Here is a 13,965-nt window from a genome sequence, read left to right on the forward strand (position 1 = left end):
CTGGGTTGCAGGTTTGATCCCTGGCACCAGTCAGGGCAAGTGCAGGAGGCAACCAATCGATGTGTGTCTCTCTCACATCAATGTTTCTCTCTCTGTCTCTCCCCCACCCTTCTACTCTTTCTAAAAATCAATGGAGAAAATATCCTTGGGTGAGGATTAATAAAATAAAAAAGAAGAAGAAGCCTAATGGTTCTCTTAAGAGATGTTTTCTGGAGAAGCAATCTAGTCTGTCCTTAAAGCAAGAGAAACAAGCTAAACAAAAACTACCTTTCAACTCGCATAGCGAGGGCATTTTCCCAAAACCTACACCTCTGAGCAGGTCCCCAGAGTAGACAGTAAGACTCATGCTTCAAACAACCAGGTTTTACCAAATCTGGCAGTGCTCGGGATCGCTGGGGTTCAAGGTGACTTTCTTTCCGGGGGCCAGGCGCCGGCCAGACACCTCACACACGGGGCAGTCTCCAGGGTCAACACAGGTCTGCAAAAGCTCGTCCAGGATTTTCCCTGCATGACAAACCTCTCATCAGGAGCCCAAACTCACCTTTACAACAAGGAAAACTTACCTTTAACTAAAGGTGGCCTAGGTTTTGGGCTAAATCCCTAGAAGGGGGCATGCAGGAGGCAGCCAATCAATGCTGTTTCTCTCTATATATCCCTCTCCCTTCCTCTCTCTCTAAAAATCAATAAAAACATTTTTTTAAAGAAAATGCTGCTCCATGCAATAGACCCATAAATAAGCAAACAGAAGCTCAACTTGACAAAAATCATAGCTGGCCTGGCTCCGATGGAAGGACACGTGCAAACAGGACCCAGGGTTATAGGGTTGGGGATCTGGCAAGGCTGAGATGACGTAGGACAAGGAATCACCTTTCCTGACAAACTGTCCCATCCCTCCATCCGCCCCCACACAGGGCAGGTGGCTGACCTGGAGGGCAGTGTGCATGGCAGCCCTCCACACACTGCACGGGGCAGGCCAGTGGCTCGGGGTGCTGGCATGTGATGGGACAGGCAGGGGCACAGCTGTTGTAGCGCCACTCGCACTCGTACCCATTCTCCCGGATATTCCTCTCCTCACAGTTCTGGGCTGTGTAGACAAGAAATGAGCGTAACCATTCAAGCATAGGCAGTCCTGTGCCCACTAAGATGCCAGGACTGCAGCCAGGCCCCAGACAGATGTGGTGAGACCAGTGGTGGTGGTGATGGCGCTGGGGGAGGTGACGAGAACACTGGGGACAAAGGAACTACAGGAGTCACCAATATTAGAGGCTGCTGGACTTGTAAAGCACCTAAACCAGGAACTCAGTGGTTCTGAATCGGTTTTCCATATAGAAACCATCAGCTGCTTACACCTGAGGAAGACCCTACATAAATGTATGAGTTGATCGCTCATACTGGCAAATATAGTGTCTAGTTAAAGATATATATTCACTTCCCTCTTCTTTTCATCACTGTTCCCTCTTCTCCCTCTTCCAGAATTTCTCCAGAGTAAGGGTCTCTACATATTAATGTCTTTGATCCCTGTCCCCTGTCCCTCCTCACTCACATCAGTGTCTTAACTCCCTTACGCCCTCTACCATCCATCCCCACACTAGAGCTCTGCCTTCTTTCCCATGAAGGTGTCATCCTGCACCCACTTTAAGGTCTTAATGTCTAGATGCACAAGAGTTGAGGAGAAGGGGATTGAGACCCTGAGGGACACCAGGACTCACGACACAACGTGGCTGTCCTCCAGGTCACCACCTTGCCGTGCTGGGCACACACATGAGCATAGGCAGCAATGGTGTCACAGAAGCAGGCACAGTCCCCAATAGACTCGCAGGAGCAGGTGTCATAGATACAAACATCCAGGAATGGCTCGGGGTCCACCTGTAAGGGAGCACCAGGATAGCCCAGGCCTGCAACCAGACAAAGGCACTCTGGCTCTTGGTCTGGATGGGAACGTTCTGGTGGTCAGAGTATGGGAAAGGGGGGTCCAGAGTAGGAGGGGAAACGTAGGTCAATGCTTCCAAAGAGGGGATGGGTAAGAAGGCAGAATTTCCAGCTTCTAATCTGTATTCCAGCAAGAAACATTACGTAAAGCCAGTCTTTCGTAGAATGGTGTGTCTAAGAATTTTTCAAAAGAACATTTGTTTCTATCTGTCCACTTATCTGCTCAATAATCCATCCATCCCCAAAACCGACTCCCAACCTCATGGATGTTTGAGTGTTTTTTACATAGACACATCACACACACACACACACACACACACACACACACACACACACACACTGCTCACTCTATTTCCTTTGCCTCCATTCAGCAAGAAGAGAGAGGAAATACATCAGGACCCACTCACATTGCCCTATGAGGTGCTATGGGACTAGTATGCTGGACAGTAGGACCAGCCTGTGTACGCCTGGCTGACCATAGGTCTACATGAAGAGGTAGCCTATCCACCATCCACATTCAATCACAGGAATCGGGCTGACCTTCCCTTCCCCCAAACATGCCACTACACACATTGGCCTCTTTCAGGGTCACTGTGAAAAGAATGAATTCAGACACTGAGTGGGTCATTATTTCCAACACCCTCCGACAATCCCGGTTCCCCTGACTTCTCTCACTGTCTCCACTGTTCCCATTCAGATGGCAATTCCAAAGAGAACAGAATTCCACCAAAGCAGGGAATCCCGAGTATCTTTGGCGTCCTCCAGGACTAAAAATCACTGGATGGATAGAAAGAGAACTGAGATACAGGTATCCAACCAGTCATGCCCCCAGTGGTGGTGCAGCACAGCAGCATGTGTGTTTGGGGAATTGCTTACCACCATTGGAGAGGAAGACACAAAAGCAAGCCACAAAATGAGGCCTCAACACCCTTTTCTGGAGCTAAGGCCAGAAAAGGGTTTTTGAGACAAGACCTAGGAGCTGTAGGGTTTTATGAGGGGAGAAGATAGAGTACTCGGGTCTGAAGATATAGTGAGGTAACAGCAAAACAAAATTCCTGGCTTTAGTGTTGGAGACAAGATAACTCCGGGGGCACAAGTTCTAAAACTGATGCCCAGAAGAGAAGCTGATGCTCAGAAGAGCGGGGCCTGGCATAAAAGAAACCATGATTCATAAACTGTTCATTATCCTTTCTGTTTCCCAGTTTGCGACAATGAAGGGCGAAATAAAGGTGACCCCATGCAGATCATTTCAAAGGCTCCCAGGCTGGTTCCAGAATTAGACACTTGTGCTCTGAGTGCCCGAGCCACTGGCCAGCCCTCAGCGCTCCTCTGCCTCTGGCTCCCTGGCAGCCCTCACCAGCTTGTTGCAGTCCTGGAAAAGGTCACTGGTGAGGATCCTACAGGAGGAGTCTACCATGCTCTGCTTCATGATGTTGTTGTGGCAGGTGGCAGGGGGCGAGTCCAGCGGCACCTGGGGAACAGGGCAAGAGAACAGAAATAGACCAAAGCAGTCAACCCGGAAGGATCCAAGAGACCCTCTTCCAAGCCCTGCAACCACTGCAGGGCATACCACCGCCCACCCACCACCCGCAGCCCATAAGGAGACCCCAAACGTACTTTCCTGGTGTCAGCACACTGCGGGCTCACTTTCCAGGAATTCCCAAAGTCCACGGGGTCTTCCTCAACTTGGAGATTGCTGCCAGTAAAGTCATTGTTCTGGATGCCGTCGAAATTCCCACAGAGGCCACACACCTGCTCCTGATGACAAGTTGAGAGCATGAGCATTGCAAACCTCAGGGCCAATTCTGACTCAGGGCAAGAAGGGCTCCAGACAGCAAAGGAGGCCGCTCATCTGAGAAGAGGAGGGTGGGGGGAGGCAGGGACGGAGACCCAGAAGAGACCAGAGTGATCGGCAAAGCCTGGCCCTTGCCAAGGCTTTTTCCTGGCCTGCCTCACTGACCTCATTTTAAAGTTAAAAGAAAAAAAGATCATTCACAAAGAGAGACAACCTGCCCATGTCCTGTAGTTGGCCAAGTGTACAAGTGGGAATTAGGCAGTCTTGGCTCTGGAATCTCCAATATAAGCCATCATCCTCCCCAGTAAGGGCCTGGGCAGAGAGGAGCTAGCTCATCGTTGCATCAATGAGAGTGCAGAGGTCTGACTACTTTACACTATGGACACGGGAGTCCTTTATCTGGGTAAACAGCAGCCTGTTCATAGCAGGCTGGCCAGGGTTCTGATGTATACCAAGTGCCACCAGGGCTGACATAAGATTTTATTCATCTTCATATTCACCTATCACAGTGTTGGTATACAAGTCCCAATAAGTGATTACTGAATGAATGGAAACCATCACATAAGAACTAGGGGAGGAACTGGAAATATTTGGCCTGGAAAAGAAAAGATACTACTCTTACAACATAGTTGGAGCCCTGTCTTAGGACAAAGAGCCGTGACTTATTCCTATTTTGATTCAACATGGAGAATTACTGGGAAACATATAAGAATGTTCCCAGAGTTGGGGCAAAAGGCCCAAGATCTTTACATGGATTAACAGCCCCCACAGTATGATCCCTGCCTCCTCCCTACCCTTGTTAACGACCATTCTCCCCAAGTCCCTCCACTCCAGCCACAGGCATCCTTGCTCAAACACTCCAAACATCATCCACCCTGCAGCCTTTGCACGTGCCTAAATTCTCTCATCCAGATGTCTGCATGGCTCACTCACTCCCTTTTCTGAAGATTCTGCTCATGCATCCCCTTTTCAGACCGCCTACCTTCCCCTGAGACATCAGGAGGCACAGTGTCTACTTCCTACTACTCAGGAAACTGAAGAAAACCAATAGCAAGTCACAGACAAGATGAGGAAGAGTGGAGGAAGGCCACTGACCTGGTATGTCTGCTTCAGCACCACGGAGATACTCAGGTGGTGGTCCCAGACCACAGAGAGTGCCTTGCCCAGCAGCAGAATGATGTACCGGCCAGACTCCACCACCTCAAAGTGAGTTTCATCCTTCATGGGCCTCTTCACATTCACCTGAGGGAGGGTGAAGCGTGAGACAGGGAGAGGGAGTACCCATATCTGCCTCCATGGAGCTCCATTTGCCCCATTCAGTGAGAGCTCATCCCTCGTGGCCAGCACCTGCCTGGATGTTTCTGTGTCTGTCTCACCTATCACTCACCACAAGAACCTTCTGACTAAGGGGCAATAATAGAGGTGGCAGCAAAATCATAATTATGAGATTAAAAATACAACAAAACCAGCTAGCGGAAGATCATCCATCACTTCCCTAAAAGAATTTTTGACACTTGATCATTAAATACATGTGAACTCCTAAGTAGGTTTTTAATGTGGCAATGATTTTAAGCATCTCTAGGCAATTGATTTTATTTATTTGTTAAAATACTACAGGCTCAGTGCACGGATTCATGCTTCAGTGGGGTCCCTCGGTATAGCCTACGGGGATGGGGCCAAAACCGGCAGTCCAATGCCGTCTGCCACTCCTGCCTGCCACTCCCACTCACCGCTCATCCCAGCCCTCTGTGCCTGTTGTGGGCTCACACCCAGTCAGTCCCAAGCAGGAGAGGAGTCCCAAGTGGGAGAGGCTTGCACCACCACAGCGGTGCTCGCCAGTCGTGAGCCCTGGATCTGGCACCTGTCGGGAGCACACTGACCACCAGGGGGCAGCTCCTGCGTTGAGCATCTGCCCCCTGGTGGTAGCGCACATCATAGTGACCAGTCAACCAGCTGTTCAGTCATTTGGTCGCTTAGGCTTTTATATACATGGATGTTTTTGTTGACTTTTAGAGAGAGAGGAAACGAGAGGGATAGAGATAGAAACATCAATAAGAGAGAAATGTCATCGATTGGCTGCCTCCTACACGCCCCTACTGGGGATCGAGCCGCAACCCAGGTATTTGCCCTGACCAAGATTCGAACCATGACCCCCTGGTTCATAGGTCGATGCTCAACCACTGAGCCACACCAGCCAGGCTCAACATCTTAAACAAGAGCTCCTTGGTGGTTCTCATATACCCTCTGAGGACCATGTCAAAGATTTACATTGGGCCTCGATCTGGTTACTGCTCTTTTTAAAAAAGATTTATCTGAAAATGTAAAAAAAAAAAAAAAAAAAGTAAAAATTCCCAAAACACCATCACTTCCCAAAATACAAATAATCATATATATATATATATATATATATATATGTAATTGTATTCTATATATATTATGTACACATATAATTAGAAGGAAAAGTCCTCCTGCCCTTCAGTGTCCACTCCACCCTCAGAGGTAAGTACTGATCCTTATGCAGATAACATTACCACCCTTCTCCACACTTTTCTCTTCACCTTCACTAAAATGGGCTCATGCTATGCATACGCATCTCTAACTTGTTATAGAATACTAGAGGCCCAGTGCATGAAATTCATGCACGGGGGTGGGGGGAGTCCCTCAACCCGGCTTGCACCCTCTCGCAGTCCAGGAGCCCTTGGGGGATGTCCAACTGCTGCAGAGGCGGGGGAGGCTCCCACCGCTGTGCTCACCACCATGAATCCAGATTCTGGCTGAGCGGTGCTCCCCCTGTGGGAGCACATTGACCACCAGGAGACAGCTTCCTGCATTGAGCGTCTGCCCCCTGGTGGTCAGTGCACATCATAGCAACCCATCATTCCGCCATTCAGTTGATTTGCATGTTAGCCTTTTATTATATGGGATGTCACAGTCATATGATACAGCTCCACCTCACACTCTTTTATGGCTGCATGATATTCCATTCACGTAAGTTCTAAACGAATGCTTGGCACATGCTCTTCACAAGCCCACAGAAGAACAAGGGGGCCTGAGGGGGAAAGGATGGGCTGCCACTCACCTCTCCATCAAACAGTTCAATCTCTCCTCCTTCCACCAGGATGGTGACCCGCTTCTTGCATTTCACTGAGGGGTAGCCACATCCCTCGTTCCCAACCAGGATCCGAAAGGTCCCAGGGTTACTGCCACAGTAATCCTGGGGGAAAGAGGTGAAATATTATTCCTGCCACCTCTCCCCAGGTCAGAAGATTGGCATCAAGTCATCTCTGGTATGGGTGATAGAGGCTTGGCTAGTTGCTGCTGCTGTTCACTCCCAGCATGCTCTACATGCAACTGGTCAGTGCCCCTGCTCACTCCCAGCATGCTCTACATGCAGCTGGTCAGTGACCCTGCTCACTCCCAGTATGCTCTGCACATGGCTAACTGGTGAAACTGCTCGCTCCCAGCATGCTCTGCACATGGCAGGTCAGGGTGCTGGTTCTGCCCCACTCCCAGCGTGCTGAGCAGGTGTGCACGCTCAGTTACCTTCACTGCCTGACTCACAGGACACTGCAGCTCAGTCTCTGAGACTAAGACTGCTGGGTCTGTGGCCTTCCTCAGACCATACCAAGCCCCCACCCCTCCTCCTCCCAAGAATGGAGACAGAGACACCACATTTGTTTAAAGCTTCACAGAGTTAAGCCATCTCGTCCTTCATGAGAAAAGCCACCATCCCTCCTGGCTTAACACTTTGGTGTCAACCAGCAAGAGAAATTTACAGGAATCCACCCAGCAGGGAGAGGAAGGCAGAGGGCCCTCACTCACAGCTAGGCAGTTTCTCATCCTGCTGGGCAGTGTGGCTTTCCTGTGCCCACCCTCCTTCCTGCCCATTCAGAATTGCACCGGGTTAGAAAAGAAAATGTGGAGAATGCATAGAATCAGAGAGTGGGAAGCAAACTCCAGGGGTCATTTCAACCATCCCCCTGTCCAGGGCCGCTGCATAAGGCTGTGTGGGTTAGATGCCTTGTTCTAATTCTGTTTTGGTGCTGATTTGGGCTGACAGTAGCCTTGCCCTACAACAATCCCAGTCAACAAATGAGCTTCTGTCCCATGTTTATGTCTCCATCAGGTAAAGTAAAGGAAGATGGCGATCATGTGAGGCTCGAGCCCTGACCTCTGTAGGCCCTTCTTTCAGGGGCTGGACAGTCACTGGAGAAACCAGCCCAGAGTCAATTCTATGGACAGAGCAGCAGACTCTGACCTGGAGACCCCAGACTGCACCCCCCACCTAAGGACAGCACCTTCCCCCCATCCCTCTCTCTCACCTGCACCAGAACGTACTGGCACTCCCCGGGGAACATGTATTTGAGCCCATCGAAGGTGAGGTAGTGGGCCACGCCGATGGCGGAGCACGTGGCATCACACACATGGTCCGTGCAGTTCCACTTCCGGTCCCGACAGACACTAGGAACAGAAATGGCCAGGATGGTGGGTGTGAAGGGTGTGAGGGGCCCATGGGGGCCCTGGGGGATGAGGAGGCCAGGAAGGAACATAATATTTCAGGTGCCACCCAACCTTTCAGGAAGCCTCAAGAAGTGAGGGATCCAGCAGGAGAGAGGGAAGTCGTGCTGCACTTCGTTACAAGGGGGAAACCGAGGCAAAGAAGGGAACAGGTGATCCAGGCAGCCCAGGGAAGAGACCCAGACCCTCTGTAGACCGCCTGTTACAAGTTTGCTAAAGCTCGGCCTCCCTGGAAGTTGCCTGAGAGTAGCCTCAGGGTCTCTACAAAACAGACACTGCCCAGCCAGTGTGCCTCAGTGGTTGAGCATCGACCTATGAACCAGGAGGTCACGGTTGAATTCCCAGTCAGGGCACATGCCCAGGTTGCAGGCTCGATCCCCAGTGTGGGGCCTGCAGAAGGCAGCCGATCAATGATTCTCATCATTGATGTTTCTATCTCTCCCTCTCCCTTCCTTTCTGAAATCAATAAAAATAAATATTTTTTAAAAACAGACACTGAGGCTGCATGCCATCCGAGGCTGATGCGGAAAACAAGACGGGCCAGCAGGAGCGTTCTGAGTCGGGCAAATAGTGATGAACCGTGCTCTTCTGCCAGGAGAGGTTTTGTGTGCACAGTTATATGGTTAAATCTACAGCGACTTCCCGACTGCCACAACGCCGCATCCCACCGCCCGGTAACCGGAGCTGACATGAGGAGCCACTGTGCGTCAGAGGCGGTGAGCTCAGACCTCAGGCCCCAGACAGCTAAACGCCTTCCTGCCTCTGCCCACATGGGCCTCTCCGTAAAGCCGTGCGCAGCCCCAAAGTGAGAGACACGGTAAATGAGCAGGGCAGAGGGTTATGTGAAGGATGGCCAAGCAGAAGGGAAAAGAGAAGCCAGCCATTCTCACCAGGTGCCTTTTCAGATGGTGTCACTATAAGCACACTCACGGGCAATATGCTTAGGGGGCAATAGAAGGCCAGAGAAGGGACCTCCAACCCCATGCCCTTTGGTGACTTGGCCACATGTACAATGACTGATATGGGGTGAGGTCCTCATCTTCTCCAGGCCCCATCTCTCTGAACGGAAACACTAACCTCTAGAAGAGTGTCCATGCAGGTGAGCACAGGTGGTGATAAAGACTCTCCCCATTTTACAGATAGAGACACAGAGGCTCAAAAAAGGAAAAAGTAACCACATTCCCTCAGATGCTGGAGGCAAGGGTCAACCTTGGCGAGGTCTGCCCCCCACCCCCAGCACCTTGACCTTCATCCCCACCTCTGCTGACTCCCCCCGCAATGGCTCAGTCCCCGCAAAAGCCTCTCCCAGGGCCTCACCAAGTGTTGCAGTTGATCTTCACCGTCTCTCCGGGAGCATACTCCTTGCCCTGGTGGAAGCAGGGACACCTTTCCAGGGCCACGCATCTGTTTTCATGCCGGACCTAAGGGAAAGCGACCCAAGAGTCTTGGGGGCCACAGCGAGTGGCCCAGAGCTCTGCTGGGGAGGCAGCCTCAGCCAGAGGTCAGGCCCTGGAGCCCACACCCAGGGCTGGGCTTGGGGGACACAGGCACCCGGCTACCCGGATCCTCCCTAGCTCAGCTGAAGACTCTCTGACTGCCCTCTGCTTCAGACCCTGATGGGGGCACGGTCACCGGGAACCTGAACGAAGACTCTTCGATAACACGTGTCAGAAAACTTTGAGATGCACATATTCTTAGCCCCCAAACTTCCATGCAGATGACTTCTCCGAATGTAAAAGAGTCATGGTCAGAGGTTAACACAGAATTATTTACTATTGGGAAAAAAAATTGTAGCAACCAAGTATTCAACAATAGAAAAGTGATTAAATCCATTAAGGACTCACCGGGTGATGGTGTCCATGGAGCTATTAGAATGGGCCTTTGGGAGAATCTTAAAAGATGTGAGGAATACTTATGCTGTTAATATTTAAAACAGGGGAGAAAAAACCTGTATATACATATGGTCCCAATTATGAATATATATATATTTCAAAAATAAGACTTAAAGGAAATATAGAAGTTGCCTCCAGATGGTGGGCTAGGGTAGGGGAATTTTATTTTATTTTTGTTGGTTTTAAATATTTTTTTCTAAATGTTCTTTAATGAGCAAATACTATGTTTATAATTGAAGACAATGGACAATATATTTAATAAAATTAATGAATGAATTATTAATGCACCAAAACCAGAGTCTGGGAACTAGCTCAGGCCGCACATGTGCCCTCCTTACCTAGTCCCTGAGATCCTGACACACACCACCCCCCCCACACACACACACACACACATAGAGATGCTCCACTTTCCTGCCCTCCCCCCAACACAGAGGTTACAACATGAGCATGCTATGCTCCTCTCATCGGTTGGGGTAGGGAAGAAAGACTAAGACCTACTGGCCCCAGTGGGCTCAGGAAGAGCTGGCCAAACCCACTCTGACCCCAACATGTAGATCTGCTGCTGTCCCCCCTGCAGGAGGCAGCCCTGGGTGTTGCTCTGGCATGGCTACCGCCAAGTGATCTAAAAGAGCCTGGTCGCCCCCCAGTGAAGGGCCCATGTTTGGTTCTAGAGGAACCAGAGGGTTGAGAAGATCCTAGCATGGCTCAGGACCTGTGTGACCCGGTCACTCCCCAGACAAGCTTGAGTTCCCAGGCCATGAAACAAGACGAAGCCCTGAGAACAGGTGTTCTTGGGCTGGACAAAGGGCTTTCAGGTCAAGGAGCAGAGGTTAAAATTGTGTGTGTGTGTGGGGGGGGGGGGGTTGGGGGGGAGCTGGAAAGGATGGGAAAAATGACCTCCATCACCTTCCCCATCACCTTCCTCAGCCTCAGTTGTTTTCCTGAGTCCTTAGAGCCCAAGTAAAGGGTAGAATGGAGTTGCAGAGAGTGAGGAAGGTGTTGATCGACCACATTCTTGGTAGCGTTTACCTCCTAGGACTACTGTTCTTGGAAGATAATGAGCTTAGTCACCTAATAGGAAAGATGGCAGCTTGGTAGGATCGGGAGGGGATTTAAAAATCTGTCTTCATGCTTCAAAGGCTGTCACAATTAGGGGTCATTCCCACATCCTCCCAAGCTTTGCCAGCTCTGTTAGGCTGGGGCCTGCCACCTAGTGGCTACTCTAAAAATAACATAAATAATGCATCTACTGGGGAACATGGAACACTCTTACAGCTAATGGAGACCAGAAAACAAGCCTCATATCAGAAGCATTACCTGAGACAAAAGTGATGCAGGATGCATAGGGGTGGATTCCGAGAAACACAGCCCTCACCTCACCTCGCAGAGCACATGCTGTCCCATCGCCTACAGCAGGCTGGGTAGAGGGCTCCCAAGCCTCTTCATCTGCGTGTTGTATGTTTTTACCTCTCTTCAAGATAGTCAGCCCATTGACAAAAACGTTCTGCACACCATGGCCCAGGTAGCCCTACCCTGACCCAGGGCTGAGTCCCGGGCAGCCCAGCCCTTCTCCAGTGAACATAAAGCTCAAATCCCAGCTTGGCCGTGAGATTACGCTGCCAGCTCCTTCTGTGCTCCTCTCTGCCCTGACTTATTTTAGTAAAAGGAGATTACTAACTGGTGGATTACAATATTAAAATAGGACTGTATGATTTCACTTATATGTGGAATCTAAAATCAAAACAAATAGAACAGAACAGAAACAGACTCATAGATGCAGAGAACAAATTGTTGCCAGAGGGGAAGGGGTTAAGGAAAAGAAAAAAAAAAGGGGGCGGGGGAGATAAATCAGAGGCAAAAATTTCCAGTTATAAAATAAATAAATCATTGGGGTTGTAATGTACAGCATAGAGAATATAGTCAATAATATCGCAATAACTTTGTGCAGTGTCCGGAGGTTACTAGATTGATCATGGTGATCACTTCGTTAGGCATATGAAAGTTGAATAACTAGGTTGTATGCCTGAAATGAATATAATATTGCATGTTAACTATATTTTAATAAAAGTAAGGACCTTTAGAATGTGGACTGTAGAAAGATGACAGAGACATGGGAATGGATCCCTACGTGTCCGAGCTGCAGGGGAGACAAAGCAAAACTCAAAAGGGGAAGAGAGGTTTCCAGGCCCCGCCTCAGCAGGAGGCTCCTGACGTGGGAGAGAAGATCAGGTAACACCAACCTGAAGCATTAAAGAAATTCATGGAGATAGAAAAATAAAGGCACAATACAGGTGAACGGGGTCTGGATGAGAACTGGCCAGACACGCGGGGTAGGCTAGTAGAGCAGGCCCTAGGCGGATTTCGTGGCAACTTCATGACTAAAATGAAGAGAACCCCTTCAGCCTAGTATTTGCCGCTGTGGGTCACCAAAGGGTTAATAAGATAAAGTTGACAAATAACCCTTCAAAGACTTCAGAAGAAAACAGGCAGAAATAGTCGTCACTATTGTTCCTCCACTCGTGACATCTTCAGTAGGGATGACTCACACTGAGAGCATGGCACCAGGTCTTGATCAGCGCCCCCCAAAAATTATGAAGTAGGAAGAAATGGGTTTGGGGGCTGTTACTCTTCTCTAAAAAAAGTCCCATCTTCCCTACCCCCATTCCAAAACATCAACACCACACTCAGAATGATTCTTCAAAATCCTTCTTGCCTTCCTACTGTCCTTTACTCATTCTCCTACCCCATCAATCCTTCCAGCTCAATGCAGCTGATTTCAATTATATATTTGTGTCTGATTTCTATCACCTCTAAGATTGGGTTATAAGGGTTGTTGTGAGGACAGAATTATGACAGTGGCAGGCACATGGACGTTGCTTAGTAAGTGGTGGTTTAAGATGGCTATTATAAGAAGTTCATGGAGGGGGGGCTGATGAAATAATTCACACTAAGGTGTGAATGACTTCCCGTGAGGATTTATAAGGTTGTAAGCTTCTTTAAAGCTCTTGCTTGTTAACCAAAATGAACTTGAGCTTATTGTATTTTAGTAAGTCTGATTAGCTGACAAATTGTATGAAGTGTAGGAGATATTTTTACGATGGCAGGGGGGGGCTTTCTTGGACCTTTTTAAATGATATCTCATAGGATTCACAATACCCACGTGTGAGGCCCACTCTGGATGGGGCCCCTGATCCCAAGCTCTATATCTCCAAAAACAGTACCAAAGTCTTTCCAGTCTTCATATTGGGCCTGTGAGAAAACTGGGCATCAAAGAAATTAACAAACAGGGAATTTAACACACTTCCCAGTTGCCAAAGGCATCCTTGTACCAGCAGAACGGGTACCAGTTTGGAAATGCAAACACTAGGTTTCAAAAGGGAAGTGAGCATCTCCCAGGCAGTGGTACTACACTTCCTCCACAGCACCTCCGGGCCCAGCCTCCGAAGGGTCCAATCTGGGACTCAGGAGACCAGGATTTCCATTATGCAACTATGTATCCTCAAATGGCTCTGCTTCCTCTCTTCCTCTGGTCTCCTCCTGTGTGTTGGAAGGGGTTGAAATCCTGGGTTGGGGGTTCCTTCTCACTCTGCCCCTGGATGATGCTCCTAGAGAGGGTTCCAGCTGTGTTTGGAATGAGGACTGAACAGTGGGCAGTAGGTTGTGTTTTGCTGCCACCTCCTGGTAGAATCAGGTAAAATTCTAACTTAAAGGCAAGTGGTTCACTCAAGTACCTCTGAAACTAAAGAAAAAGACTTTAAAATTTTCTAGTGCAGCCCCATTTTATTGGTCCAGTGGCCTCATAATGTGGACATTGGGGTTTCAAAAAAATTG

At 49.3% G+C, this 13,965-nt stretch overlaps 1 protein-coding gene across 1 annotated transcript in view; it reads right to left on the reverse strand.

The window, feature by feature from the left end:
• Window positions 1-13,965, reverse strand: part of VWF (von Willebrand factor) — a 119,320-nt gene that overhangs the window by 46,889 nt on the left and 58,466 nt on the right. The window contains exons 19-27 of the mRNA XM_059681979.1: window positions 9,560-9,663; window positions 8,047-8,185; window positions 6,804-6,938; window positions 4,820-4,966; window positions 3,547-3,687; window positions 3,287-3,400; window positions 1,710-1,866; window positions 926-1,084; window positions 369-504 (exon numbers count right to left, since the gene is read on the reverse strand). Of these exons, the coding sequence (XP_059537962.1) occupies window positions 369-504; window positions 926-1,084; window positions 1,710-1,866; window positions 3,287-3,400; window positions 3,547-3,687; window positions 4,820-4,966; window positions 6,804-6,938; window positions 8,047-8,185; window positions 9,560-9,663 (1,232 nt within the window). The remainder of the gene's footprint in view (window positions 1-368; window positions 505-925; window positions 1,085-1,709; window positions 1,867-3,286; window positions 3,401-3,546; window positions 3,688-4,819; window positions 4,967-6,803; window positions 6,939-8,046; window positions 8,186-9,559; window positions 9,664-13,965) is intronic.

Source organism: Myotis daubentonii, chromosome 2, assembly GCF_963259705.1.
Source record: "Myotis daubentonii chromosome 2, mMyoDau2.1, whole genome shotgun sequence".
In the NCBI taxonomy this organism is placed as follows: Eukaryota; Metazoa; Chordata; class Mammalia; order Chiroptera; family Vespertilionidae; genus Myotis; species Myotis daubentonii.